The following is a 25,037-nucleotide window of genomic DNA, read 5'->3' as shown; positions in this document are numbered from 1 at the left end:
GTGTTAAAACCCCCCACTTAAAACCATTTTTATTTCTCAGCAGCATCAATAGTGACAAAAACGCAATTTAGTTTTCGCTGTCAAAGTAGATTTAACCGAAGTTACGTGTTTACGGCTAGTGTGGAGGTCACGTGTTTCCGGTTAATGTGGAGGTCACGTGTTTCCGGTTAGTGTGGAGGTCACGTGTTTCCGGTTACTGTGGAGCTCCACAGTGGCTGCAGCCAGGGAGGGAAAATTGTTTGGTCCAAAGCGCATGCGCATTGTGGCAACAGCCTGTTCACGCGGGTGTTCAGTGCTAGCTGGTTAGCTGCAGTAAAGTCGGTTAAACTCCGGCAAACTCAGACAGTCTTCGTGCAGCCGTTGGTTTCAGGTAAAGCGTGGCAGTTTCCCATGAGCCCCGTTTGTTTCCGGGGTGAAAAAATAAGTTTGGCGCTGTTTTTTCCGCGGTTTAATCCGCCAACGAACCGCTGCTAGTTCGGACATAACACGAAGCTAACGTCAGCGTCAACGGAAGCTTTAAACGGCCCGGCTGCTCAGGTGAGTCCAAGTAATCGTGACGGCATACTTCCGAAACACAGACACCTTAGCTAGCTTAACTTTGACCCCGTTAGGTGCTGTTGTAGGAATGGATTGTTTACTGGCTCGCGGACCTTGGGGTCAGAGGTCAGCAGCGGGCTCTAGCTGCCACAGGGGGGGAGTATTGAGCAGTAATCGAGTACGTTTCCTTTGACAGCTCAATCCTGGAGAGAGGAAGTACAGCACTACCTGTCTCACTGAGTTCCTCTTTGTTTAGGTCCTTCCTTGCTGAGCTGTAACGTCTAAGAGGAGGAGGAAGATGTCTCCGGCGTCAGAGGTTGAGGGCTCGGACGTAGGGGGGCGGGGCCAGGAGACTACGCTGTCCAAAGAAGACTGTCTGTGTCCCGTCTGCCTCGAGGTCTTCATGGAGCCCGTCACACTGCCCTGCACACACACCTTCTGCAAGGTAACACGCACACACAATGAGTGCGTGTAGCTCAGGTGTGTTAAGTTACCTGCACGACCAGCAGGTGTGTGCACAGACAGGTTAGGGGGTGTGCGTGCGTGTGTCGCAGTAGTCAGGACCTTTTGTGTGTGTGTTTCCGTTTTGTCCTTGAATGACATCATCAGGCTTATTCATTTCCTGTGACTGAAGACGTGGTTTTAAATAAAGTGAATTATAACTGACCCGATGAGAGCTTCAGCTCCTTCTGCTTCAGTTCCACCAGTCACACACCTGCATTCTAACCTGAACAGGCCAACAGCAGCCAATTAAATGGCCAATCAGTGACTGGACTGATGGCGTTTAGCCTCCTGAGCTGATCTTCATGTCAGAGGTCAAAGGTCTGCTGGATGCCAGCACCTTCAGCCTGACCTCACACATTACAGTCATATGACTTCTCCTCAGGGCGCTCCGGCAGAACTGGGCCTGACTGTGTGTGTACCTGTGCAGGTGTGCTTCCTGGAGTCGGTGGATAAAGCCACGCTGTGCTGTCCCATGTGCAGGAAGAGGGTTTCCACCTGGGCTAGGTTACACAGCAGGAACAACACGCTAGTGAACGAGACACTGTGGAGGCGGATCCAAACCTGCTTCCCCCGACAGTGCGAGCATCACCTCAGCGGGCAGGGTGAGGCCGAGGACCCCCACTCAGGTAACGCGGACACAAATCTTTGGCTCAAAACTGCAGTTTGTGAGGGGCAGCCAATCAGAAAAGGTACTGCTTTTGTAAAGGGTGAGGGGCAAACAGCATGTTTGACGGAAGCTCAGAAAAAGGATTACTCTGAAATGTGAACTATGCAGAGCTGCTTTCTTATAGGTCAATGTGATGTTGAACCCACTGTGTGTGTGTGTGTGTGTGTGTGTGTGTGTGTGTGTGTGCACGCGCATGGGCAGCATTGGTGTGTTTCCGCAGAGTTAGTGAACCTGGAGAGCTGAGGCAAGAGTATGAGGACCAGATCACCAAAGTGAGTTCAAGACACACACAGTCTTTTGCTCTGGATGTGTGAGGATGTGCAGAAGCCTCAGTGTTACACAAGAACCCCAGGGACTTAATTTGGACCCCATAGAAATGAATGTAAAACCACTAATACGGCACACCTGGCTGTTTACAGGCATTGTGACGTCAAGGCTGCTCTAATGTGGGCCAAAGCTGATCAGTAAATATTTAGGGAACTGTAGGAAGTGAAGAGACGAATAATTACTGCTGATGAGCCGGGTCAGAGCTGGCGAAGTGGGCGCGTTGCTGCTGTGCAGGGCAGCAGGGGACGCTGATGAGGGGCTACAGGTTTGATGGCGAGGAGATAAAACCCTGTGACTGTTCTACTTTTACAATTATTTTTTTTTAAATGTGTTTCGTAGCAGCTGTGAGTAGGGCTGCAGCTGCAATACACCCCATGCCCCCCTTTAGATTCACCCCTGTTTGCTTCCACATGTGATAGGATATCTGCCTTCAGTCTCAGTAAGGCTCTGCCTCTTTACGCTTGGTGGTATAAACAGACTCCGCCTCCACGTTAAACCCTGCCAGCATCATCGCTGCTGCTGTTGTGTTTTTGCGGTGTCAGCTTATGTGGTCAGACGTCTTATTCACAGGCTGCTCATAATGTTCATCCTTGGTAATAATATAAGTTATTAAGATGTGTCATTGTGTACCTTTGTTTATGAGTTTATGCTAATGTGTACTTTTACTTTACAATCTCTAATAAATGATCTAAATCACTGATAAAACTAATAAAACTTAAATACTTCAAATCTTGGTTCAAATGAGGAAAAACAAAATTAAATTTAGCAGCTTAAGAAACGATCGTTCACCATAAATGCTGTTGTTGAGTGAAAGCTGACCGCTCAGCCATTGGTGGGCGTGGCCATAACACATTTGTAGTTATTCTCACCTGTGACTGAAGCTCTCAGCCTGCAGTAGCACCCTCCAGTGGGTTAAACACATTTGTGTAATAAGAATCCACATTCTCCTGTGTGTGCGTCACTGACTTTCACATGTCTGTGCTCTCACTCTGTCTCGGCCTAAAGGTCTGAAAAGGTCCTGGAATTTCCTTATAATGTGCACGACATCTGTTGTGATGATGGCCTGTGGTTTGTGTGTCATCTGACCCAAAGAGGATGCCGATTAGATACTGATGGGTGTAAGGGTCAGTCCGCATCGGACCTCCTGATGAACAGACTTTGGTCATTCAGGTAAATCTCAGGTGTGTCTGTCCTCTCCCAGCTGACCGAGGAGAAGCGGGAGCTGCAGGAGGAGGAGAGGAAGGCCAGTGAGGAGTACATCCAGAGGCTGCTGGCTGAGGAAGAGCAGCTGCTGCGGGATGAGAGGAAGAGGAGGGACGAAGACGAGCGGCTGGCCAGACTGCTCAGTGATCAGCTGGTCAGTGGTTGGTCCACACTGGGAGAGGCTTATAGATACAGATGCCTCACAGAAAATCCCCAATATTTGATTAAAAATCAGAAACTGAAGCGTCTCGGCTTGTTAACCAGTGATCAGTTGGTAGATTCTTTCTCTGAGGAAATTTATCACCCTCTCTTTCCCTCCTCGGCAGAACCCTCCTCCTCTCGAGGACAGGGGTCATGTTGCTGTGACACCACTGAAGAAGAAGAAGGCGGCCTCTGTGGGACACATCGAGAAGTAAGCGACCGTTTTAAAGATCAAGGTCATTGAGAAAGACTGGTTAGAGTCACATGACCTGGAGTGTGTCAAAGTAAACTTTGTCATCTCTGCTATATACAGTACAGTATATAGCAGAGATCCTATTTCCCCCCCCTATATATATATATATATATATATATATATATATATATATATATATATATATATATATATATATGTATATATATATATATATATATATATACGTATATATATGTATATATATACATATATATATGTATGTATATATATGTATGTATATATATGTATGTATATGTATGTATGTATATGTATGTATGTATATATATGTATGTATATATATGTATGTATATGTATGTATGTATATATATGTATGTATGTATATATATGTATGTATGTATATATATATGTATGTATGTGTGTGTGTGTATATATATGTTCTTCCTCTACACCCCCCCCCCATTTCTTTGCACATGTCGAGGAGCGTGTCAGGCTACATTTCACTGTGTGTTATACTTGTATAACTATGCATGTGACAAATAAAGAACCTTGAACTTTAACTTGGTGTTAGGGGTGCAGGTGAGGTCATCTGAGATGTGTACTCCCAGGAACTTGGTGCTGTTAACAGTCTCTACTGTGGAACCGTGGATGCTGAGTGGTGTGTGGGTGGAGCGAGTCTTCCTGAAGTCTCCTTGGTTTTGTCCACATTCAGCGACAGCTTGTTCTCACTGGTCTGGCTTCCCTAGTGGGGGGAGAGGGTGGCTTTGTATGCATGTCTCACATTAGCATACAGTAGGCCAGTTGTCCTGTTTCTCCGTGTGGGACCACAAACAGTCCAGTGTGACATGGTTAGGGTCTCCACATATAATAATGAAGGCTTCGGGGTGTTGTGTCTGCAGTCTTGCTGTGTGTATTTCCTCATAGGCAGCTGCAGTCACGGTAGATCGGATGGTTGTTCTGAGCAGAGAGTTTGTCAATCTTGTTCTGTAGCGAGTTCAAGTCGCCCACTGTCTCTGTCGGGATTGATGGTTCGAATCGCCTCCGGTGATCTGCTTTCCTCACTTTCAGCTTCGCTCCCGTCTCGTGGCCTCTGTAGCTTGGCCGGTATGCTGTGCCACATGCCGGTCTGTGCCTTTGTATTTAGTGCCAGCGGCTTTGACTTGGAATAGACAAAAGGCCGCCGTCGCTTCAGCGCCATCTTGAAAGTATGTGACGTCAAACTGAAATTAAAATCGCTGAGCAGGAAGTGCCTCCTCAAACGTGGACAAACGACTCACTGTGTCGGGAACGCCATCTGTATGACCTCACACATCTCTATTTGTTGTTTCAGGTTCCTGTGCCCCCGAGTGGCTCCGCCCAGCTCCACCTGTAGCTCTGCTTCCAGCCTTGTGTCCAACAAGGTGAGTTTGAACTTCTGTTCAATTCAGTGTTATTTATATAACACCAAATTACAACAGCCTTTCTGTTTCAGGAGAACATCCTTGTTTCAGAGGCAGCGCTACCGGCAGAACAAAGACCACCTCAGCTGGATTATTATGGGCCTGAGACTGAGCTCCGCCCACCCGAGGAGGTGGCCAAGCATCAACCAGGGAGTAAGGCAATCAGAGACGGAGGATGTTCATCAGTGAAGAGGAAGAGCTCGGAGCTGGAGGCCACAGAGGAGGTGACAGCAGACACCAAGCGAGTCTCTGCCCATTTCCTTGGCTCCTCTTCCTTCTCCTTGCTGGAGGCGGCTGAACAGGAGCTACAGGAGAGGAGGAGGCAGGAGGAGGAGGACAGACGGCTCGCTTTCATCCTACAGAAGCAGCTCGACCAGGAGGAGAAACGGCGTGCCACTGACAGAAGCAAAGGTTCCACAGACGCCTACCAGCTCCGCCCACACCGACGAGCCGAGGAAGAGGAGGGCTGCGCTTCCATCATGCCAGGAAGACCCTGCAGGAGAACGCCAAAGAACTGTACCGCCAAGCCCTCTGCCTCCTCCTCCTGCTCAGGGAAGGGGAGCAAACAGAGTCTTTTGACTGAGATGTTCTTCAGCAGCTGAGGTGTCCTCTGCCTGCTCCTCCTCCCCCCCTTCCTGCAGGAGCATGAATAAATTGAGCTGTCAACCTGAGCGCTGTTGTTACTTTAAAACACAGAAGACCAGAAGTTTGTGGACATGCCGCTGCCTCTTACCTGTGAGTCGTCATGGTGAGCACACGGCGACCGTCCACTGGGGAATCGTGAACAGAGTTCATGTGTTTTACTTTGAAAAGTTCTGCTGGAGGATGACTTCATGCCTCTGCACGTCATTTAGCTGGAATGCTTCTTTCTCACTGGTGGAAGCGCTGGCGAGGACTCAGTGCCGTCAGGTTATTTTTACCCATTTGCCAGATGACACCGACTCACCATTATATTTCCAGCCCCAGCTTCTGTGACTCCGCCCAGAGCCCGTCCACGTCTGGTTAACGTGTTGATGATTGGTCAGGTGGTGTGTGAATGTGTCTCCTTAGTGTTGTTGCTGATGTCACTGGTGTCACATGATAGAATGTGAGGAATTGTGGGATACGCTGCATGCTGACTGCAGTGGGTCATGTGACGCTACATCTGATTTATTTTTATGGTTTGAATGTTGAAAGTGGGAGTTTCTATTTGTCCCAGGGTCACCTGAATGCAGCACTCACCTGTTTAAGCGGCACATGGCCGCGCCATACAGTGGGAGGGGTTAAAGAGGCTGCCGTGTCAACCTGTTTGTCATTTGTTTTTCTGAGAAATAAACCATCACCATCATCGTTTCCTGTTTTCTGACACTAACGAACGAGCAACTCCCCATTCACTATTTTGCCCAAAGGAGCATCAGTGGAGCCTCTCTATGACATCACGTGTGTCTCACAGTAGAGTTAATTCTATGTAGATCTGCACATACAGCTGTGTGTGTGTGTGTGTGTGTGTGTGTGTGTGTGTGTGTGAGACATATTAAACACTGACATTAAATACATGAATAAACGAAAACCGTGTGAAACGATCCAGCAGTCAGAGCGAGGACTGTGGGTCTGCTGGCTGCTCCCACAGGTGAGAGACAGGTAGAAGAATAAAGAATCCAGGTAAACGTTAGACATTACAAAGTGACTCAGGTACTGTGTCCTGATTGGCTGGAAAAGCAGAGAAACACAGATCACACTTCAGCTTTTTAAAACTTTTGAACCCTTTAGATGGTTTTGCTACGCAGATGATATCCAAATGTACCTTCCTCTAAATTTGGATGCCCCGTCCACATTCTTGCCTTTGTTTGAATGTCTGCAGGTGGTTAAAAGACTGGCTATCCCAGAATTCTCTTATCTTAAATGAAAGCAAAACAGAAATTATTGTTTTGATAGCTGCGTTTCCCTGGGCCAGCTAACTGATACAATGGGTTCTTTCTCATTCTGCCAGTAACCTCGGCGTGCTCATGGATAGTTCTTTTAAATTAAAGAAGCAAGCATCCACTGTGCAAAAAAAAAAGCTTTTATCAATTAGGCCGGTTCGAGCCCTGGCTCCGACAGTCTGTCGTGTCCTTGGGCAAGACACTTCACCCGTTGCCTACTGGTGGTGGTCAGAGGGGCTGGTGGCGCCAGTGTCCTGTTGCAGCCTCGCCTCTGTCAGTGCGCCCCAGGGTGGCTGTGGCTACAATGTAGCTGCCATCGCCAATGTGTGGATGACTGGATGTGTAAAGCGCTTTGGGGTCCTTAGGGACTAGCAAAGTGCTATACAAATACAGGCCATTTACCATTTAACCAGCACCAGAATGCATGAGCAGATCACCCCTGTCCTCGCTAAACTACACTGGCTTCCCATCAAATATCGCATTGATTTCAAACTGCTGCTCACTTTTAAAATTCTAAATAACCTGGCCCCTAGCTACCTAACTGATCTGCTTGATCTGTACAACCCAAAGAGAGCACTAAGATCCTCCAGCCAACTGCTCCTAATGCAATCAAGGTCTCGTTTAAAAACCAGAGGTGACCGTGCTTTTGCCATCGCTGCCCCTGGACTCTGGAATAATCTCCCAGTGGAAATCTGTACATCGGAATCAATTCAGTCGTTCAAATCCCATTTGAAAACACACTTGTTCAACTTAGCTTTTGAAAACAATTAGTGTGACTTTCATTCGGCCTGCACTACACCATGTAAATGCAATTTTAAGTATAATTGTACTATTTGTTCTGCCCGCATTGCAGTTTTATCGTGAAGCACTTTGATGTACACTGGTCTTTTAAATGTGCTATATAAATAAACTTTGACTTGACATGACCTCAGACTGAGGAACAGAAAGCATCAGCAGGTCAGAGACTCGGGGTCAGAAACCAGGTCACTGCGTATGGTCTAACAGGAAGTTACATCGCCACACGGCTTTCTGCGTTCCCTGCGGTCATGTGACCTTGGTAACTGATGTCAACATCCCCAAGGAGTCATGGTTTCCGCTGTGTGACCTAATGAGCTCCACGAGAAAATGTGAGGAAGTCGACCACATCAGGCCTGATTGATGAGGATGCTTCAACGCGGGCGCCTCGGCTCGCCATTTAGGTTCCTCGGACTGTGACTCAAAAACTCCAGAGGAGACGCTGCTGTGGACCAAAGTTTACTCCAGTTCATCAGAAGAGGATGTTTTTCTATCTTACCTGTTTAAGCTTTAAAGTTTGTAGCATTAGGGGCGTGGCCTCTTTGACGTACAGGCGGCACAGAAACTGATGTCTCACTGAGATTTTTCTTTTTCACTCACATAAGCTCGGGCGCTCGCTCTGAAGTATGTAGTGTGAGCTCGCCTGTCCACTGTGGGCTGAGAACCGATCAGCTGCTGTCTGTACCCACACACGTGGGATGAATGAGTATACGTATCTAGTAACCTGCATACGTCTCATCATTCTCACATTCCTGCTCTTATATTTGGTTGTTTCTTGCATTTTGCAGCTCTGTTGCTTGTGAAGCTGGCACACAAGAATTTCACTCACATGTGCTGTGACAATAAAACTCTTTGATTTGATTACAGAGAAAAGCAGCAGAAACATCTGAGCTGAACAGGCACTGATTTGATCTTTGAGTGGCCTGTGACCTCTGACCTCCTGACTGTTAGGAGGTCTTTCTCAGTCCAGCCTCTGGAGCTGTGAACTTAGTTCTGTCTACAAATGCACCAAAACCTCCAAATAATTACCTTCTAATATATCATGTCTTTCAAGGCCTCGATGTAATCGGGACCAGTCATGTTCTACCTTTATGCCGTCCGGCTGACCAGTCACGATCAGTGGTGACAGAATCGACTAATAGGAATCCACCCTGAAAAACCTCCCTCCTCGTGTTGAGCTACAGAAGCAGAATCACCAGCTGCTGCGTCGCATCATGTGTGTGTTTGTAGGTCTGATTTCATCCTGTTTATTTCTGTTTTTCCAGTTTGATACCAAGCCGGTCCTGTTGAGGGTAAGTTTCCATCTTTTGTACTTCCTGCATGCGTAATAGCGGGAGGCGTGTCCTGGTGCATGTGCTGATAGATATTTGTGGTTGTTCCTCAGAGTCTGAAGTGGATCGTCAGTCAGCCTTCCCGGTGAGTCGACTTCTGCTATTATTAATAGAAACATATTACTGTTGCTCAAAGTCTGTGTACTGTCACAGATTTAAAAAATCATCTTACTAAATAAACTAAAAACTGAGAAATTATATTTGTAAATGAGTTTAATAATTTCAACATATAAGTGCAAATAGAAGGAGCCTTTATTCATGCTTTTACTTTGATGAGATTTGACCTGAATGATACATGATCACACAGTTTTGTAATTATATTATTATTTAGTGATTTAAACACTCGAGGATTGAAGAATGAGTGATTATTAATCTGTATGATTGAATCAATGTTTTTATTTAAACAGGTTTGTATTATTAATAATGATTATTCAATGAATTCAGACTCGACTCAGACTATGACTTTACTGATATTGACAGAAATATGAATGTGATTATTTCAATGACATTTCAAGGATGATTTTGTAAGTTTATAAATAAGTTTTTAAAGAACCAGATTAAACGAGTCACATCACAGCATAATTAGAGGAATCCAATAACAGGAATCTGAAACGAGGACTCATTTTACAGGAACCTGATCACAAAGTCAAATTACAGGAGTCATATTGAAAGACATTATAGAACCAGATTATATGGGTCAAATCACAGGAGGCATATTACGGCAAATTACAGGCGCTGGAATACAGGGTCAGACTAGAGTCAGAGTATAGGAGCAAGATTACAAAAAACAGATTACAGGAGTCAGATTAGAGCAGCGGTTCCCAAACTTTGTTTGCTGGGCCCCCCTTTGCTTTACAAGGAAAATGTTCGCGCTCCCCCCCTCCCGCGTGCGCACAAGCACACACACACACACACATCCTCCAACCACACACGCACACATTTTGCTCCATTGCGGTTTATTTCACACCTCAAACATTTTGTAAACAATTAAGCAAATACAAGTAAACAGCAATAAATTACAGGCAGTAATAAAATAAACTCTTTTACGCTGCGTCCGCACCTACACGGGTGGTTTTGAACACGCAGCTATTTCGTCCACCTAAACGGCATTTCGAATCACCGAAAACTGAGATTTTTTAAAACTCAGTTTTTACGTTTACGTGTGGACGAAGAATACAGAGTTCGTCAGGCAGCGTCAAAGGTATGTGCCTTTTTCACGTCACGCTGTGGCCACGTTATTGTTTACAGGAGATGAATCACAGAATGGCAGATAGAGACGAAATACTGTTAATCTGACTGTCTGCAGGTTTTACACGCAGTTACTGTCCCTCCATCTACAAAGGCAGAGGCGTCACAGTGTGATTATTTTACGTGCAGTTGGTTTTTTCCTGTGTAATAATGTTCAACATTGCATCAATACATTTTTCAAAAATGCCTCTCTGTGCAAAATGGGTTTAAAAACATAAACAGCTGTGGGATCCTGTTAGTCTGTGACAGAGGGAACAAATCGTGGCAGGATCAGCCTGATGTTATTTGCATCCTGCTGTAACTTTACTGTATAAAGAGCAAACATCTCCAACATGTCAGGAGCAGTTAGTCATTACAACAAGTGTTTGTCAACTAAAAATCAAGAATGTGGGATCCTGTTTGTCCGTGATTTGGAGAACCCAGGGAAAACCAACCCTGCAGGGAGACCTACCTCAGCACTTGTTCAGGTGAAGCCAAAGGGCAGATTTGCTTCACCATATTTTCTAGTCTTTGGCTTAGAATGAAGTTGGTTTGGAAACATATTCAGCGATGCTTCAGCTCCTGCTTTGCGTTTCTGTGGCCGCCCCGTGCTAGCAGTGTCCAAGCGTTGTTTTTTTTCCCACCCCTTTTCATACCGCGCCCCCCCTGCAATGGCTCTGCACCCCCCCTAGGGGGCAGCCCCATACTTTGGGAAGGTCTGGATTAGAGTAACCACACTACCAAGATTACAGAGTCATATTAGAAGAGTCAGATAATGCGATTAAAATTACAGGAGTCGGATGTTAGATATTTAGTTTAGAAGAAATGATAATACTATGAAGGATGTGTTTTTACCTTCAGACTCGCCGGTTAATCTCATGACTGTTTTCATGTGCAGTTTCTATAAAAATCTAGATGTGCGTATCAAGGTGTCTGCGATGTGTGGGCGTGTCTCTAGTTCCCATGGCGATTGTCTGCATACTGTGCAACATCCTGCTACTGGTTCCTGAGCTGAAGATCCAGTTCCTGTTGGACGGTCATGTGACTAGAGAGGCTACCTGGGCCACAGGACTGTGGGGCTCTGGCTTCCTGGTGAGTGTGTGTGCATACATGGACTGGTTCTTATACTTAATATATATACATGTACTACTTTAACATGCCATCCATGTGTGTTTGTGTATGTGACCTTCAGATCAGTAGGCCAAAGTAGGGATTCTACATATCGCCTTACTTTGGACCTTTCATCTCTTCCTCAAAGTTAAATAAGGTCAGCTTTTATAAAATGTCTGTTGTCTTTGAAACTAAGCTTCAAACTCTGGTGCCTTCACATCTAGGAAACGATTGGGGTCAACCTGAAACAAAGGCAGATGTGAAATGTAAAAGTGAGATCAGAGGTCAAGTGTGACATGATATTTAGATGCAAAATATGATGTGATAGTCACAATCACATAGTACGATTAAAAAGAACAAAGTAAACAACATGAGGAATATACAGAATATAATATTATTCCCTCAAAAGTAACTACTGCGCAGAGCTGCCGTAACAGAAGTCTGTAGACTGCTTATTCTTCTTTAGACTCTTTCTCCAATCTTTCTTCCTGAGTTAACTTAAGTAATGACTTTCTCCAAAACATCAGTGTGTCTACTACACCTCAATCCTACGAGACTAGGGATGGGTATTGATTTTCACGATTCCAATTCCAGTTTCGATTCTGTTTAACAATTCGATTCTTTATTGATTATTTTTAAAAAGGAGAACACTAAGGTTGATTAGCTTAGAACTTTGTTTTATATCTTCTCTTTGAACAAGAGAGAAATTTAGGAGTAACATGGCCTTACAAACCCAACAGTGAGATCTTAAGAGATCCAGCCTGCGGCTCTTCAATGGGGTGTCACAGGGTCCCCAGGAAAACAAAATGTAAATGTGAAATAATAAAATAAATATTCTTCTGTAGCAATAACAAAGTTTAACATAAATTATTCTGTAGCAATTACGCAACAGTAATGTTCCTGCCTACAATTACACACATTCACTTACTGAAAATCATCTGCTGTGGCAAACGGGTGCAAGCCTTTGACCACAAACTTAGACACTGCTGGGTGACATTCGTCTATCCTGGCCTGAAAGGAGACGCTACGGGTAGACTGCAGCGAGAACTGCCAGCATCTGAGCCAGACTCTGTCTGTCTCATCATGGTCACCTAAATGCACAGTAATGGCAGGTCTGTAATAAGGCAGATCGCGCTAACATAATATGCACTGTTGTTGATTATTTACGTGCCGCATTAACGGGAGAGGACGTGCAAACGTTACCGCTGCTGCTGGGTTGAGATTCACGAGTCCGGAGTGGAATTAAAAACACGACATTCATTTAAGGTCATCGCGTGTTTTGTGAGCAAATGCTTTTGCATATTCGTAGTGTTTCCTCCCTTAAACATCTACTTTGCAAGTATTGCAAGTTGCCCTGTTGTCATCCGTTCTCGTAAAGTATAACCAAACTTTTGAGCGTTTGAGCCGTTTAGGCGCCGTGTTTCCTGCCAGGTAAATGACGCTCCGCAACGTGGTGACGTCATTCGGGGCGACTGGAATCGATAAGGGAATCATTTGCAAAAATGGCAAACAATTCCAAGGAACTGAAACAGTGGGAACCGGTTCTCAACAAGAACCGGGTTTCGATACCCATCCCTATACAAGACTGCTCAATAATTATAGGCCAATCTCCAACCTTCCTTTATATCAAACATCCTTGAAAGAGTAGTTGTCAAACAGCTAACAGATCATCTGCAGAGGCTTATTTGAAGAGTTTCAGTCAGGTTTCAGAGCTCATCACAGCACAGAAACAGCTTTAGTGAAGGTTACAAATGATCTTCTTATGGCCTCTGACAGTGGACTCATCTCTGTGCTTGTCCTGCTAGACCTCAGTGCAGCGTTCCATACGTTCCCATATTTCATTGAGTGATTCATTCACAGCTCGGGGCAGATAGCCCCCCCTGCAGGTTTTCCTTCCCAGTGTTTCCAAAGCGCTTGCTCATTATGATTTTTGTTGTTTTTCTGTTTATAGTATTTTATACCTTACAGTATAAAGTACCTTGAGGCGACTGTTGTTGTGATTTGGTGCTGTATAAATAGAATTTAATTGAATTGAAAACTTGCATATTAATGATCATTAACTGACCTCCCAGCCCATTGTTCCTCAGTGGGCTGGCTTCAGTCATTGTACAAATGTCCTGTTTATAAGGTTGAAACCTGCAGTCAGCTGAGACTGAAGAAGTCGCCTGATGATGATGAAACGTTTCTCCCACTGAAAAGTCCAGATGAACAGAATTAACTTTGGGTACAGACCTGTTACCTGTATTACCTGTGGTTTCAAAGGTGTTTGAAAATGTTGCTGTTAAACAAGTAAAGGAACATCATTTCATTAGTGTGTTTGATTCTATTTGCCCCTGTATTCTGGAAATAATTAATACTTCTCTTTATACTGGCTCAGTTCCTAGCTATTTTAAACAAGCTATTGTTGAACCAATGTTAAAGAAACCAAATTTGGATCCATCTCTTCCAAGCAGTTACAGGCCAATATCAAAACTACCATTGGTGTCAAAGATCTTGGAAAAAACAGTTGCAGAACAACTTAACAACTTTTTGGAAAAGAACAATGTTCTGGACATTTTCCAGTCTGGTTTCCGCAAATTGCACTCCACTGAAACCGCTTTGCTTAAAGTGTCTAGTGACATTCTGATGGCAGCAGACTCTGGAGAGTACACTGTTCTGGTTATGTTGGATCTCAGCTCTGCTTTTGATACTGTTGATCACAGCATCATGATAAATAGGCTGAAGGACTTGTTTGGGATTACTGGCGTTGTTTTAAAATGGTTTATGTCGTATCTATCTGAGAGATCCTTTACTGTCTGTATAAATCATGTGCTGTCGGAAACATCAGTTCTGTCTTCTGGGGTACCTCAAGGATCTGTTTTAGGTCCTATTCTCTTTTTGCTGTATATCCTCCCTCTAGGCCACATTATCAGACGTTACAATAATATTTCTTATCATCTCTATGCTGATGACATTCAGTTGTACTGTTCTTTCAAAGCTTCTGAGTTGTATAAATTGTCTTATTTAAATAATTGTCTGTCAGAAATCAAACAATGGTTAAATGACAGTTTCCTTCAGATAAATGCAGATAAAACAGAAACTTTGATTATTGCACCTGATCACATGCTCTCAGAAATTAGGCAGCATATCAGTTTTTTAGACCCTTCATTTCAGTCGAGTCTCAGAAACTTAGGTGTTATATTTGACAGTTCGATGTCTCTTGAGAAACACTCTAAACAACTTGTCCGGAACTGTTTTTATCATCTAAGAAACATTTCTAAACTCAGGCTACTGGGCCCTATTTCAGGAAGCCGGTTTAGTGCAAACTCTGAGTAAGTATACCCTGAGTTAACGGAAACTCTGGGTTTCCGGTTTCACAAAGCGAGTTTAGATTAATTCTGAGTGAGTTACTATGACGACACACTCCGTGAAGCTAACCTGCCCCCTAGCAGGTTAGCTTCAACTAACCCTGACGTTCTCCGCCTCTTTGTCAGAAACCTGACTGTAGGAAGTGTCAGACATGGCGTGCTCCTTCCTTGAAGAGCCAGTAGATGTTGAAGCCCAAATTCTCCGCAGAGCTCTCCGCCGGGAGAGAGTGATTAGAGCGCGTTTGGACATTTTATCATTTCCTGATGATTTTCTGTGCGAACGTTACCGTTTTTCAGCACAATCTATAATTCATTTGAATAACATCCTCAGGCCTAATATTGCTCATGTGACACATCGCGGACATGCTCTCAGTTCTGTACATATTATTTGTATCGCACTTCGGTTTCTTGCAAACGGGAGCTTTCTGTATAATATTGGTGACGCTGAGCACGTTTCCAAGGCTACCGTCTGTCGGGCAGTCAGGAATGTTACAGTTGCACTGAAACGTCTCCTGTACTCGTCTGTGGTGTTCCCCGGTCACAGACCCACAAGATTTATCAAAGAGGGATGCCACAAAATTGCAGGTATCAGGATGAACAAAACTTAATTCATGATGTGGTGATACTTGAACTACTACTTAAATTTTACATTTATTCTCACGGTTCCCAGGCGTGATTGGCTGTATAGATGGCACTCACATTCCAATCATTGCTCCTTCAGTAAATGAAGGAGACTATGTGAACAGGAAGTCTTTCCACAGCATTAATGTGCAGGTACATAGTTCCCTGTAGCATGTCAAACTAACAAATTATTTCATTATAGTAATGGATGCTAATTTGTGTTCTCTGCACTGTGAAGATCATATGTGATGCTGCCAACATTATCACAAATGTGGAAGCCAAGTGGCCAGGCTCTGTGAGTGGTGGTGGTGGTGGAGGACCCCCACCTGTTTTTCGGGCCTCCGCTTTTTTTCTGTTGGCTATAACAGGTCACATTTGAGCATACAGAGTAAGCAAATATGTACTTGTAATGTGCTCAGATAATTTCAATAAGTGCTTACAGAAAGGAAATTAATGTAGCCTCTAACTGCAATTGATTTACATCGGACAAACAGACCAAGCACTATGGCTCATAATACAATTACACCTCACCTGTTTGGACTATATTTTTATATTTCATTTTTACTTGCTGCCAGGAACGTTTGGGGCCTGTTGGGTTGCACCTGCGCTCACATCACATCACAAAATAAAATGTATGAAATAAAAAATAAAAAATATAATAAAATAACGTGTTAAATGGGTGGAAATCCCTCGATCAATGTTTAAATTAACACTCATGCATTGACTCTGTCGGCTATGTTTTGCCATGCATGCTCCCTTTCTTTTGCAGCTGAGGCTGTGTTACTTTTTTTCCGCAAAATTTGCATGTTATCGGCATATGCTGCCATCAGAATTTCGGCCTCAAGCGCTGTAAGATACATTGACCGCGCCTTCTTTCCCTCCGTCTCCATGGTGACTCGCTTAATCTGTGCTCCACTAATCAGGGCTTTATGTATCCTCGTGCGCGCGCTTAATTTGGGGTTAAAGCAACTCCGGGTTGATTGAACTAATTGTTATCAGCCTTTCTGAAACCGAATATTCCGAGTTGGACAGTTCGGGGTTACTCAACCCTGAGTATCGTTTTTCACTCTGAGTTTTCTAAACCGGCTTTCTGAAATAGGGCCCTGGTGTCAAAGGCAGAACTTGAGATGATTACTCATGCTTTTATCTCTTCTCGTTTGGATTATTGTAACGATCTTTTTAGGTGTCTCAACAAATCAGCTCTGGATCGCCTTCAGTCTGTACAGAATGCAGCGGCAAGACTTTTAACTGGTACAAACAAGAGGTCACACATTACTCCAGTTTTGGCTTCTCTTCATTGGTTGCCTGTAAATTTTAGGGTTCATTTTAAAATTTTAGTTGTAACTTTTAGAGCTCTGCACGGTGAAGCTCCCCAGTATATCTCTGACCTGTTGAAACCTCATGTTTCATCCCGAGCACTTAGGTCTTCAGGTCAGAGGCTACTGGTGGTCCCACGTACTAGATTTAAAACACGTGGGGATCGAGCTTTTCAGGCACCGAGGCTGTGGAACTCTCTGCCGTTGTCTTTACGCTGTCTAGACTCTACTGACTCCTTTAAAAAGCAGCTGAAGACATTTTTATACAAACGGGCTTTTAATTAATTTAATTAATTTTAACTTGTATGTCTGATCTTACTGTAAAGCACTTTGTGATTTTTATCTGTGAAATGTGCTATATAAATAAATTTTACTTACTTACTTATTAACATTTGGAGAGAGCAGCTTTGCTCCATCCAATGGAGCTTGAATTTAGAATAAACCAACCAAAACTGCAGAGCTAATCTATTTGCTTATATGGAATAGAATAAACACATTGACATTGTACATATACAATGAAACTGTGGGTGCTCCCTATCAACTGTCCAGATATGAAATATAAATAGTAAGACAGCAGAGACAAATATCAGACATGAGAGACATGTAGAGAACAAGAGAAAGGCACACATTAGAACAGACCTTCCCAAAGTGTGTGGCCCGCCCCCTAGGGGGGGTGCAGAGCCATTGCAGGGGGGCGGTATGAAAAGGGAAAACAAACAAACAACGCTTGGACACTGCTAGCACGGGGCGGCCACAGAAACGCAAAGCAGGAGCTGAAGCATCGCTGAATATGTTTCCAAACCAACTTCATTCTAAGCCAAAGACTAGAAAATATGGTGAAGCAAATCTTCCCTTTGGCTTCACCTGCACAAGTGCTGAGGTAGGTCTCCCTGCAGGGTTGGTTTTCCCTGTCGGGAGCAGCGCTGGGCTGTTCAAATCACAGACAAACAGGATCCCACAGCTGTTTATGTTTTTAAACCAATTTTGCGCAGAGAGGCATTTTTGAAAAATGTATTGATGCAATGTTGAATATTATTACACAGGAAAAAAACAACTACACGTAAAATAATCACAGCGTGACGTCTCTGCCTTTGTAAATTGAGGGACAGTAACTGCGTGTAAAACCTGCAGACAGTCAGATTAACAGTATTTCGTCTCTATCTGCCATTCTGTGATTCATCTCATGTAAACAATAACGTGGCGCACAGCGTGACGTGAATAAAGGCACATAGCTTTGACGTTGCGTGACGTAAACGCAAAAAGGAGTTTTAAAAAATCTCAGTTTTCGGTGATTTGAAACGCTGTTTACGTGAACGAAACAGCTGCGTGTTCAAGAACACCCGTGTAGGTGCGGACAGCTTAAAAGAGTTAGTCGTTTATTTTATTACTGCCTGTAATTTATTGCTGTTTACTTGTATTTGCTTAATTGTTTACAAAATGTTTGAGGTGTGAAATAAACCGCAATGGAGCAAAATGTGTGCGTGTGTGGTTGGAGGATGTGCTTGTGCCCGCGCGGGGGGGACATTTTTCTTGTAAAACAAAGGGGGGCCCAGCAAATAAAGTTTGGGAACCGCTGCATTAGAAGAACAAGTTCCAAGCGCTTGGAAGTAGTGCAGAGGACATGGTCTGGGTAGAGTCTGTGTGTGAGTGGCTGAGTGATCAGGGCCACTCAGACCATGGCTGAGATGGTGTTTGTTAACAGTCCGAATGGCCCCGGGGAAGAAGCTGTTAGTGAGTGTGTGGGACCTGACTGACCAGAGGCGCCGACCGGAGGGCAATGGGTCAAACAGGTGGTGCCGGGGGTCACCTGTGATAGCCCTGGTTTTCCTGAGACAGGAGGATCAGGCGATGACCTCCAGGGGTGTCAGAGGGCAGCCAGGGATGTTTTTGGTGTTTTAATGACCCTCTGTGCAGCCTTCCTGCTCTCAGTCGTGGCCCCTGAGTACCAAACACCAGGCAGGAGGAGAGCACGCTCTCCACTGAAGAGCATTAGCAGCTCCTGGTCCAGGTTATTCTTCCTCAGGACACAGAACAAGCGCAGCCACTGCTGGGCCTTCAGGGCGATGCTGTTGTGGGTCTGAGTGAGATCAGCCGAGATGTGAGTGCCCAGAAACCTGAAGGTGGAGACAAATTCCACCTGTTCTCCATTTACAATGAGAGTGGACCTGTCTGTGCCTACTGAAGTCCATGATGAGTTCTTTGGTTTTAGGATGTTCAGCTTCTGTTTGTTTTCTGAGCAGGAGATATTCTCTTCCTCCATGTAGAATAGAATAGCCCTTTATTGTCATTGTACATATACAGTGAAAATTGCACACGCGCCATAAGGTGCTCCATAATCTGCTGTTATGGCACCGGTCCTGGAGTACATAAGCACACAGCCCGCTGCCCATTAACTTACCGGTGTCTTTGTTGCATCCTGGGGCTGGGGAACCAGCAGCTAGTCACCCAGAATGGCTAACTGAAGGCAGGACAGTCCTGATCCCCAAGGACCCCCAGAAGGGACCAATCCCCTCCAACTACCGGCCAATAACCTGCCTCAGCACCACGTGGCAGCTCCTGTCAGGCATCATAGCGGCTAAGATGAACAGGCACATGGGTCACAACATGAGCGGGACACAAAAAGGAACTGGCAGGAATACCAGAGGAGCAAAACACCAGCTACTGGTAGACTGAACAGTCAGCCGAGACTGCAAGACCAGACTGACCAACCTGTGCACTGCCTGGATGGATTACAAGAAAACCTGACTCAATGCCCCACACCTGGATCCTGGAATGCCTAGACCTGTCTACAACAGATCAACAGGATCCTAAGAGCCCTCATCAGGAACTCAGTGGGGACGTGGCGAACAGCAATAGAGGCCATGTGTTTTTCCACTCCTCTCCTCCTTACCCTTATCTTCCCTGCTTAGCCTCTATGTCCTTGTCTTGTCTCGTGTGCATTACTTTCCCTGGAACACTCTCTCACTGTCGTTCTCTAAAACCTAAAGAGAATTATGGATTTGATCAACTGGTCTCTGAATGCTATTGACACCCTTTTCTCAACGAGAAGTCTGGGCTCGGGAGAGCCCGAGTACCCTGGAGGGACTTTCCCTGCTGGATACACGATGGACGGGTGGCAGAACTGGAGGGTCATGTGCCTGGCGGGACTGTCGATCGAGGACGCTGAAGATATCTATCTATTCGGAACCGTGATAACAGGGTTCATGCTGATCGGAGTTGGCTTAGCCCTGGTTTATCGGAGAAATAAGAGAGCGGAACCGGCTGTTCAAACCCCCCCAAGGCTGCCCGCTGGAATCGAAGCGATGGGATGAGGCGCGACCTCTCACAACGAACGTAATATGGTCAACACCTTGGAGACGCTTGCAGCTGCTGTGAAGGCTCAAAACAACACCATTGAGCGTATGAGGGGAAACATCAGAGAGAGGCCTGCTCACAATGACACCCTTGAGCGACAGTTGGAACACATCGCGGAACGGATCACTGCAGCTGTGAAGTCTCAGAATCAAAAGAACGACAACACCATGGAACAGAAGTTTGATACCATCATGGGGAGGCTCGCGGCTCTCCAACGGGAGATTGAGAGACCAGCATCAGAGTGTTAAAGAGCAGCCTGAAAATTCTCCTGGGCTGCTCGCATGGAAATTTACAAAATCAATATCGAAATTGCGAACCCCCATCACGGCGCCAGCTGCAGGCCCAAGGCTGGAGCTGAACTATCACTCCCTGATAACGACTGTGTTACGGCTATTCTTCCCATCCCATGCAAGGCCACCTGGATTGGCTGGAGGACTGTTTACTTAGCCTGATAGGGCGAAGGACACTGTCTCAGCTGAACTATGGACACGCACACACACACACTTACACTGATAAGCACGCACTCATCCCCCTCCCTTTCCAAACGCCTTCGATGCTTGTTTCCTGCGGGGGAACACGGCGGGTCTGTGTGCCACGCTGGAATGGTAGCGCTGTGCAGGGCGGCTGCTGTGTTCGCTTCGGATTACTCCTCACCCCCCACCCAATCCTGTGGCTTGTCATGTCTTTCACAATGTTGTGCTGTGGACATTTATGTGCCCTGCATGTGGCGACAAATAAAGCTTGATGATACTGATACTGATACTTCAGCTCTTGGGGGAGGCGGACGCCTCTCTCTCCCTTGTCTTTCCTGCTTAGCTCCTATGTCCTTGTCTAGTCTCGTCTAACTCTAACCCTCAGAGATCCTTTCAGTCTCGTTCTTGTTCTCTAAAAAGTTAAGAAGAATTATAACTGTTGATTTGATCAACTGGTCCCTGAGTGCAGTTGACACTCTCTTCTCTACGAGGAGCCTGGGTTCGAGAGAGCCCCAGTGGAGGGACATTCCCTGCTGGATACACGATGGATGGGTAGCAGAAGTGGCGCGTCGTGTGGCTGGCGGGTCTGTCTATCGAGGACATTGAAGACATCTACCTATTCAGAACCATGACAACGGGGTTCTTGCTGATCTGAGCTGGTTTGGCCCTAGCTTATCAGCGGCAGCTGGACGCTTGAAGACCAATGCCGACGAGAACAACAACAAATTCTCCCCTGATAGCAACAACGAGACTCCCTAACTCTCTCACCAGTTCCCTCCAGGCCACCTGCGTAGGCTGCAGACTGTTGATCTTCGCTTAATTGGGTGAAAGGACATTTCCTCAGGCTGAACGCAAGCCACACATCCTCACACGCACGCACACAGACAAAAAGGCCATGTCTACACTAATACGTTTTGATCTTTTTCTCTCTGTTTTGGCCTCCCGTCCACACTGAGACGGCGTTTTCGGTCAAGGAAAACTGAGCTTTTTGAAAATGCTCTCCAAAGCAGATACGTTTGAAAAACGCAGCTTTTGCGTTGTGGTGTGGACTGTGAAAATGGAGGCTTTGTAAAACCATGATGCATTTTAGTCATGTGATGCAGTCATGTGACCAATTCAACTAAGGTGGTGGACAGCATTTTGTTTGCTGTCAGTTTTGACAGACCTATTAAAGGTTAATATCAGTCTGTACATGCTCCAGATAGCTTTTCTTCCAATTCTTTAATTCTCACTCGTTTTTGCAACTTTGCACTCTCATATTACTCGCTGCAACAACTCCACCTCATTGTCAGTCCATTTAAAAGATTTGGTGCTTTTCCTTCACATTTTGCCGCGATGTTTCAAAGAGCCGCAAAGTAAAAAAACAGCAGAAAGAAATGAGGGAGGTTGAATTGTGTTACTTTACGTGCATGTACAGTACTGGAACGTAAGCGTTTTTGGCTGTTTCAATGTGGACGAACAACTCTTTGAAAATGATAGTGTGGACACGGAGCAGTTTTAGACGAAGGTAGTCAAACTTAGGGGATCGAACTACCAGAAGGCAACATTGCAGACATCGAGGACAGCTACAAGTACCTGGGGATCCCACAGGCAAATGGGAACCATGAAGAGGCCGCTAGGAAAGCTGCAACCACCAAGTACCTGCAGAGCGTCAGGCAAGTCCTGAGGACTATCAACACCTACGCCCTACCTGTGATCAGGTACCCTGCTGGGATAATAAGCTGGCCAAAGGAGGAGATAGAAGCCACTGACATCAAGGCAAGAAAGCTCCTGACCATGCACGGAGGGTTTCACCCCAAGTCCAGCACCCTGAGGCTGTACGCTAAGTGGAAGGAAGGAGGTTGGGGACCGTTGAATGTCAGCACCTCAAATGGTAAATGGCGTGTATTTATATAGCGCTTTACTAGTCCCTAAGGACCCCAAAGTGCTTTACATATCCAGTCATCCACCCATTCACACACTGGTGATGGCAGCTACATTGTAGCCACAGCCACCCTGGGGCGCACTGACAGAGGCGAGGCTGCCGGACACTGGCGCCACCGGGCCCTCTGACCACCACCAGTAGGCAACGGGTGAAGTGTCTTGCCCAAGGACACAACGACAGACTGTCCGAGCCGGGGCTCGAACCGGCAACCTTCCGATTACAAGGCAAACTCCCAACTCTTGAGCCACGATCGTGCTGGGTCTGGTGTCAGTTACCTCAGGCAGCAGAAACGTGAGAACGAAGAGGAGCAAGAGGAGGCACCATCATGGAAGGACGGGCCCCTGCACGGTATGTACCACCAGCAGGTAGAGTAAGTGACTGATATCCAGAAATCCTACCAGTGGCTGGACAAAGCTGGACTGAAAGACAGCACAGAGGCACTAATCATGGCAGCAGAAGAACAAGCTCTGAGATCCACAGAGGCTGGAGTCTATCACACCAGGTGCAGGTTGTGTAAAGATGCCCCTGAGACAATCCAGCCATATCCTTCATATTCATGTTATTTTAAATGGCTGAATTTGTGTTAGTACAAGTTCCTTACTGAGGATTTTTTGTGTGTTCCTGGTTGTGGTTTTATCTGCTCAGTGACTGTCGATAATAACTGTGCTGCGTCTGGTACAGTACATTTTGTCATTTGGGATTTTAATGTTTGACCTTTGACTCATTGTATTGACTTTGAGTACTCCGGGAGAGTAGAAAAGCGCTATATAAGAATCAGTCCATTTACCATTTTACCATTTACTTGTCAGTTACATTTGCATCAGTATAATTTGCTTACTGATGATGTGTTTTTATGTTCCTCTTTGTGATTGGACCTCAACAAAGTTAAAGTAGAAAATGAAATCAAGGTGTAACAGTTTAACTAGAATTTTTAAACTCTGATTTCAGGTTCTACTTGGAGCTCGAGCCTTTGTCCAGAGCAGCAGAACCCGAGGCTGCTGTGCGTTCAGGAGTCAGGTGACCTCAGGCTCCACCCCCTCTCGCACCGATTTTCATCACAGATGTTTTTTATCAAAGTGAAATCTGGAAACCACATCTGTATTTTTCTGACACGTGTGAGCTGCTCCAGATGTTGTCAGTCATATCACGTCTCTCTTCTCCAGATGTTGTGCCAGCTGCTTTACTCCTGCCTCTGTCTGCTCTCTGCTGCCTCCTGCTCCCTGGTCAGTGCCACTGGTCTGTCTCAGGGTCCCCTCTGCCTCTACAACGACTCCTCTGGTCCCACCTGGGGGGTCCCGCTGCAGCCCCTCCCAGGCCGGTGAGACACACTCACACAGATGTTCTGAACTGGTTTTAGTGGTTTCCTGTCTCTCTGTCCTCAGACACTCGGAGTAATGTCAAAGATGTTTTCTTTGTAGCCTCGGACAGATGTTTCCTTGTACTCTTGGGCAGATATTTTCCTGTCTCCTTAGACACTCGGGATACCTGTTCAACAGGACTCTGTGGTCTGGGGTCTGCTTGGAGCCCAGCTCGGTGGTCCAGTGGAACTTGGTCCTGTTCAGTGTGATGGGGACTGTGAGCGGACTGCAGACGGTCCTCTGTGGGGCCAACATCCTGAACTCCATACTTGGCCTGATTCTGGGCCGGGGCCTCTCCCACAGTAAGGTCTGTGGGAGAACACACCTTTGGACCATCTATTTATAACGTCTGCTCCAGATTTAGCAGTTTATTCATATCGCACGTGTGTGTGTGTGTTTCTATGTTTCAGATCAGTCCAGTTTCAGTTTGACGTGAGTTCGATCCTGGGAGCTCCAACTGTGATACACAGAATTAAAATTAAAAGTCTTTCACTGATGCACTTTAGATAATCAATAGCATGAAGATCAATAACCTGAAATACCTCGACCTTACGCAGGATTGCAGTACATGTACCTTTTAATAATTATTTATTTATTTTCCTGAATAAAACTATTCAAACATCCAGTTAAGCTAAATAATCAATAATAAAATAATATCCTCGTGCTTAATAAGAGCTTCAACAAATTCAAATGTTTGGTTAAAAAAAAACAACTAAATCATTGATTTTTGTTTTCAAAGTTAAACTCAGATTTTTATTGATTATGTTGTTTACTGATCATTTTATTAAACTTTTTATTTTTTTAATTAATTTATTTTGATTAGCATTCAGATATCTCAGTGTATACAGAATAAAGATCTACCACAAAGAAAGCACGAGACAAGGCTAATCAACAGTTATTGGCTGAAGCATACGCTTATGCTGTTTGTGTTTTTGTGATAATCCATAAAAACAAATAAAACTAAAAGTGTTAAAGATGTTGTGGTTTTAGTTGCAGAGATAATATCTGCAGATGTCACAGTTCTGATTACACTGATCATTCAGATAAGAACAACACAGCGCAAACAACAACGCTCTGTATTTATTCATGTGTTTGTGGAGTTTGCAGTGTAATGTTTCGAGGTTATGGTCCATGTGGATGATGGTCCAGTGTGGCGTCTTTGAACCCTGAGCCATCCTGTTCTGTCTCAGT

At 45.2% G+C, this 25,037-nt stretch overlaps 2 protein-coding genes and 1 pseudogene across 3 annotated transcripts; all 3 read left to right on the top strand.

Annotated features, from left to right (window-relative positions):
• The first annotated feature begins 213 nt into the window (after positions 1-213).
• On the top strand, positions 214-6,416 carry rnf168 (ring finger protein 168). The gene is made up of 8 exons (XM_085244600.1): positions 214-537; positions 794-982; positions 1,469-1,667; positions 1,910-1,980; positions 3,237-3,392; positions 3,565-3,650; positions 4,981-5,050; positions 5,122-6,416. The coding sequence occupies exons 2-8, from the start codon at positions 836-838 to the stop codon at positions 5,689-5,691; spliced, it is 1,299 nt and encodes a 432-aa protein (XP_085100726.1). The 5' UTR covers positions 214-537; positions 794-835; the 3' UTR covers positions 5,692-6,416.
• A 2,760-nt stretch (positions 6,417-9,176) lies between these two features.
• On the top strand, positions 9,177-24,810 carry LOC146560480 (transmembrane 4 L6 family member 1). 2 transcript variants are annotated; one of them, XM_085244614.1, is made up of 6 exons: positions 9,177-9,201; positions 11,242-11,435; positions 23,437-23,505; positions 23,652-23,806; positions 23,961-24,153; positions 24,257-24,810. In XM_085244614.1, exons 2-6 carry the CDS (start codon positions 11,259-11,261, stop codon positions 24,275-24,277), a joined length of 615 nt encoding a protein of 204 aa, XP_085100740.1. In that variant the 5' UTR covers positions 9,177-9,201; positions 11,242-11,258; the 3' UTR covers positions 24,278-24,810. The 2 variants fall into 2 exon arrangements, with proteins under 2 accessions (XP_085100740.1, XP_085100741.1); XM_085244615.1 differs by lacking the exons at positions 9,177-9,201; positions 11,242-11,435 and adding an exon at positions 17,197-17,617.
• LOC146560481 (uncharacterized) lies at positions 18,920-23,544 on the top strand (annotated as a pseudogene).
• Positions 24,811-25,037: the final 227 nt, after the last annotated feature.

The sequence above is a fragment of the Mchenga conophoros genome, linkage group LG14 (assembly GCF_057382185.1).
Source record: "Mchenga conophoros isolate Kocher_MC1m ecotype Shallow Benthic linkage group LG14, M_conophoros_male_GT1.1, whole genome shotgun sequence".
Taxonomy (NCBI): domain Eukaryota; kingdom Metazoa; phylum Chordata; class Actinopteri; order Cichliformes; family Cichlidae; genus Mchenga; species Mchenga conophoros.
Note: the sequence above shows the minus strand (reverse complement) of the source record. Positions and strands in the feature narration are given on the sequence as shown.

Bases quoted from the DNA above. Each gene is read 5' to 3' on its own strand.
- rnf168 (XM_085244600.1), top strand. From the start codon at position 836: ATGTCTCCGGCGTCAGAGGTTGAGGGCTCGGACGTAGGGGGGCGGGGC. The intron at 1,668-1,909 runs GTAACGCGGACA...GCGCATGGGCAG, and splicing joins GGCCGAGGACCCCCACTCAG to CATTGGTGTGTTTCCGCAGA. The intron at 5,051-5,121 runs GTGAGTTTGAAC...TTTCTGTTTCAG, and splicing joins CCAGCCTTGTGTCCAACAAG to GAGAACATCCTTGTTTCAGA.
- LOC146560480 (XM_085244614.1), top strand. From the start codon at position 11,259: ATGTGCGTATCAAGGTGTCTGCGATGTGTGGGCGTGTCTCTAGTTCCC. The intron at 11,436-23,436 runs GTGAGTGTGTGT...CTCTGATTTCAG, and splicing joins TGTGGGGCTCTGGCTTCCTG to GTTCTACTTGGAGCTCGAGC. The intron at 23,807-23,960 runs GTGAGACACACT...CTGTCTCCTTAG, and splicing joins CTGCAGCCCCTCCCAGGCCG to ACACTCGGGATACCTGTTCA.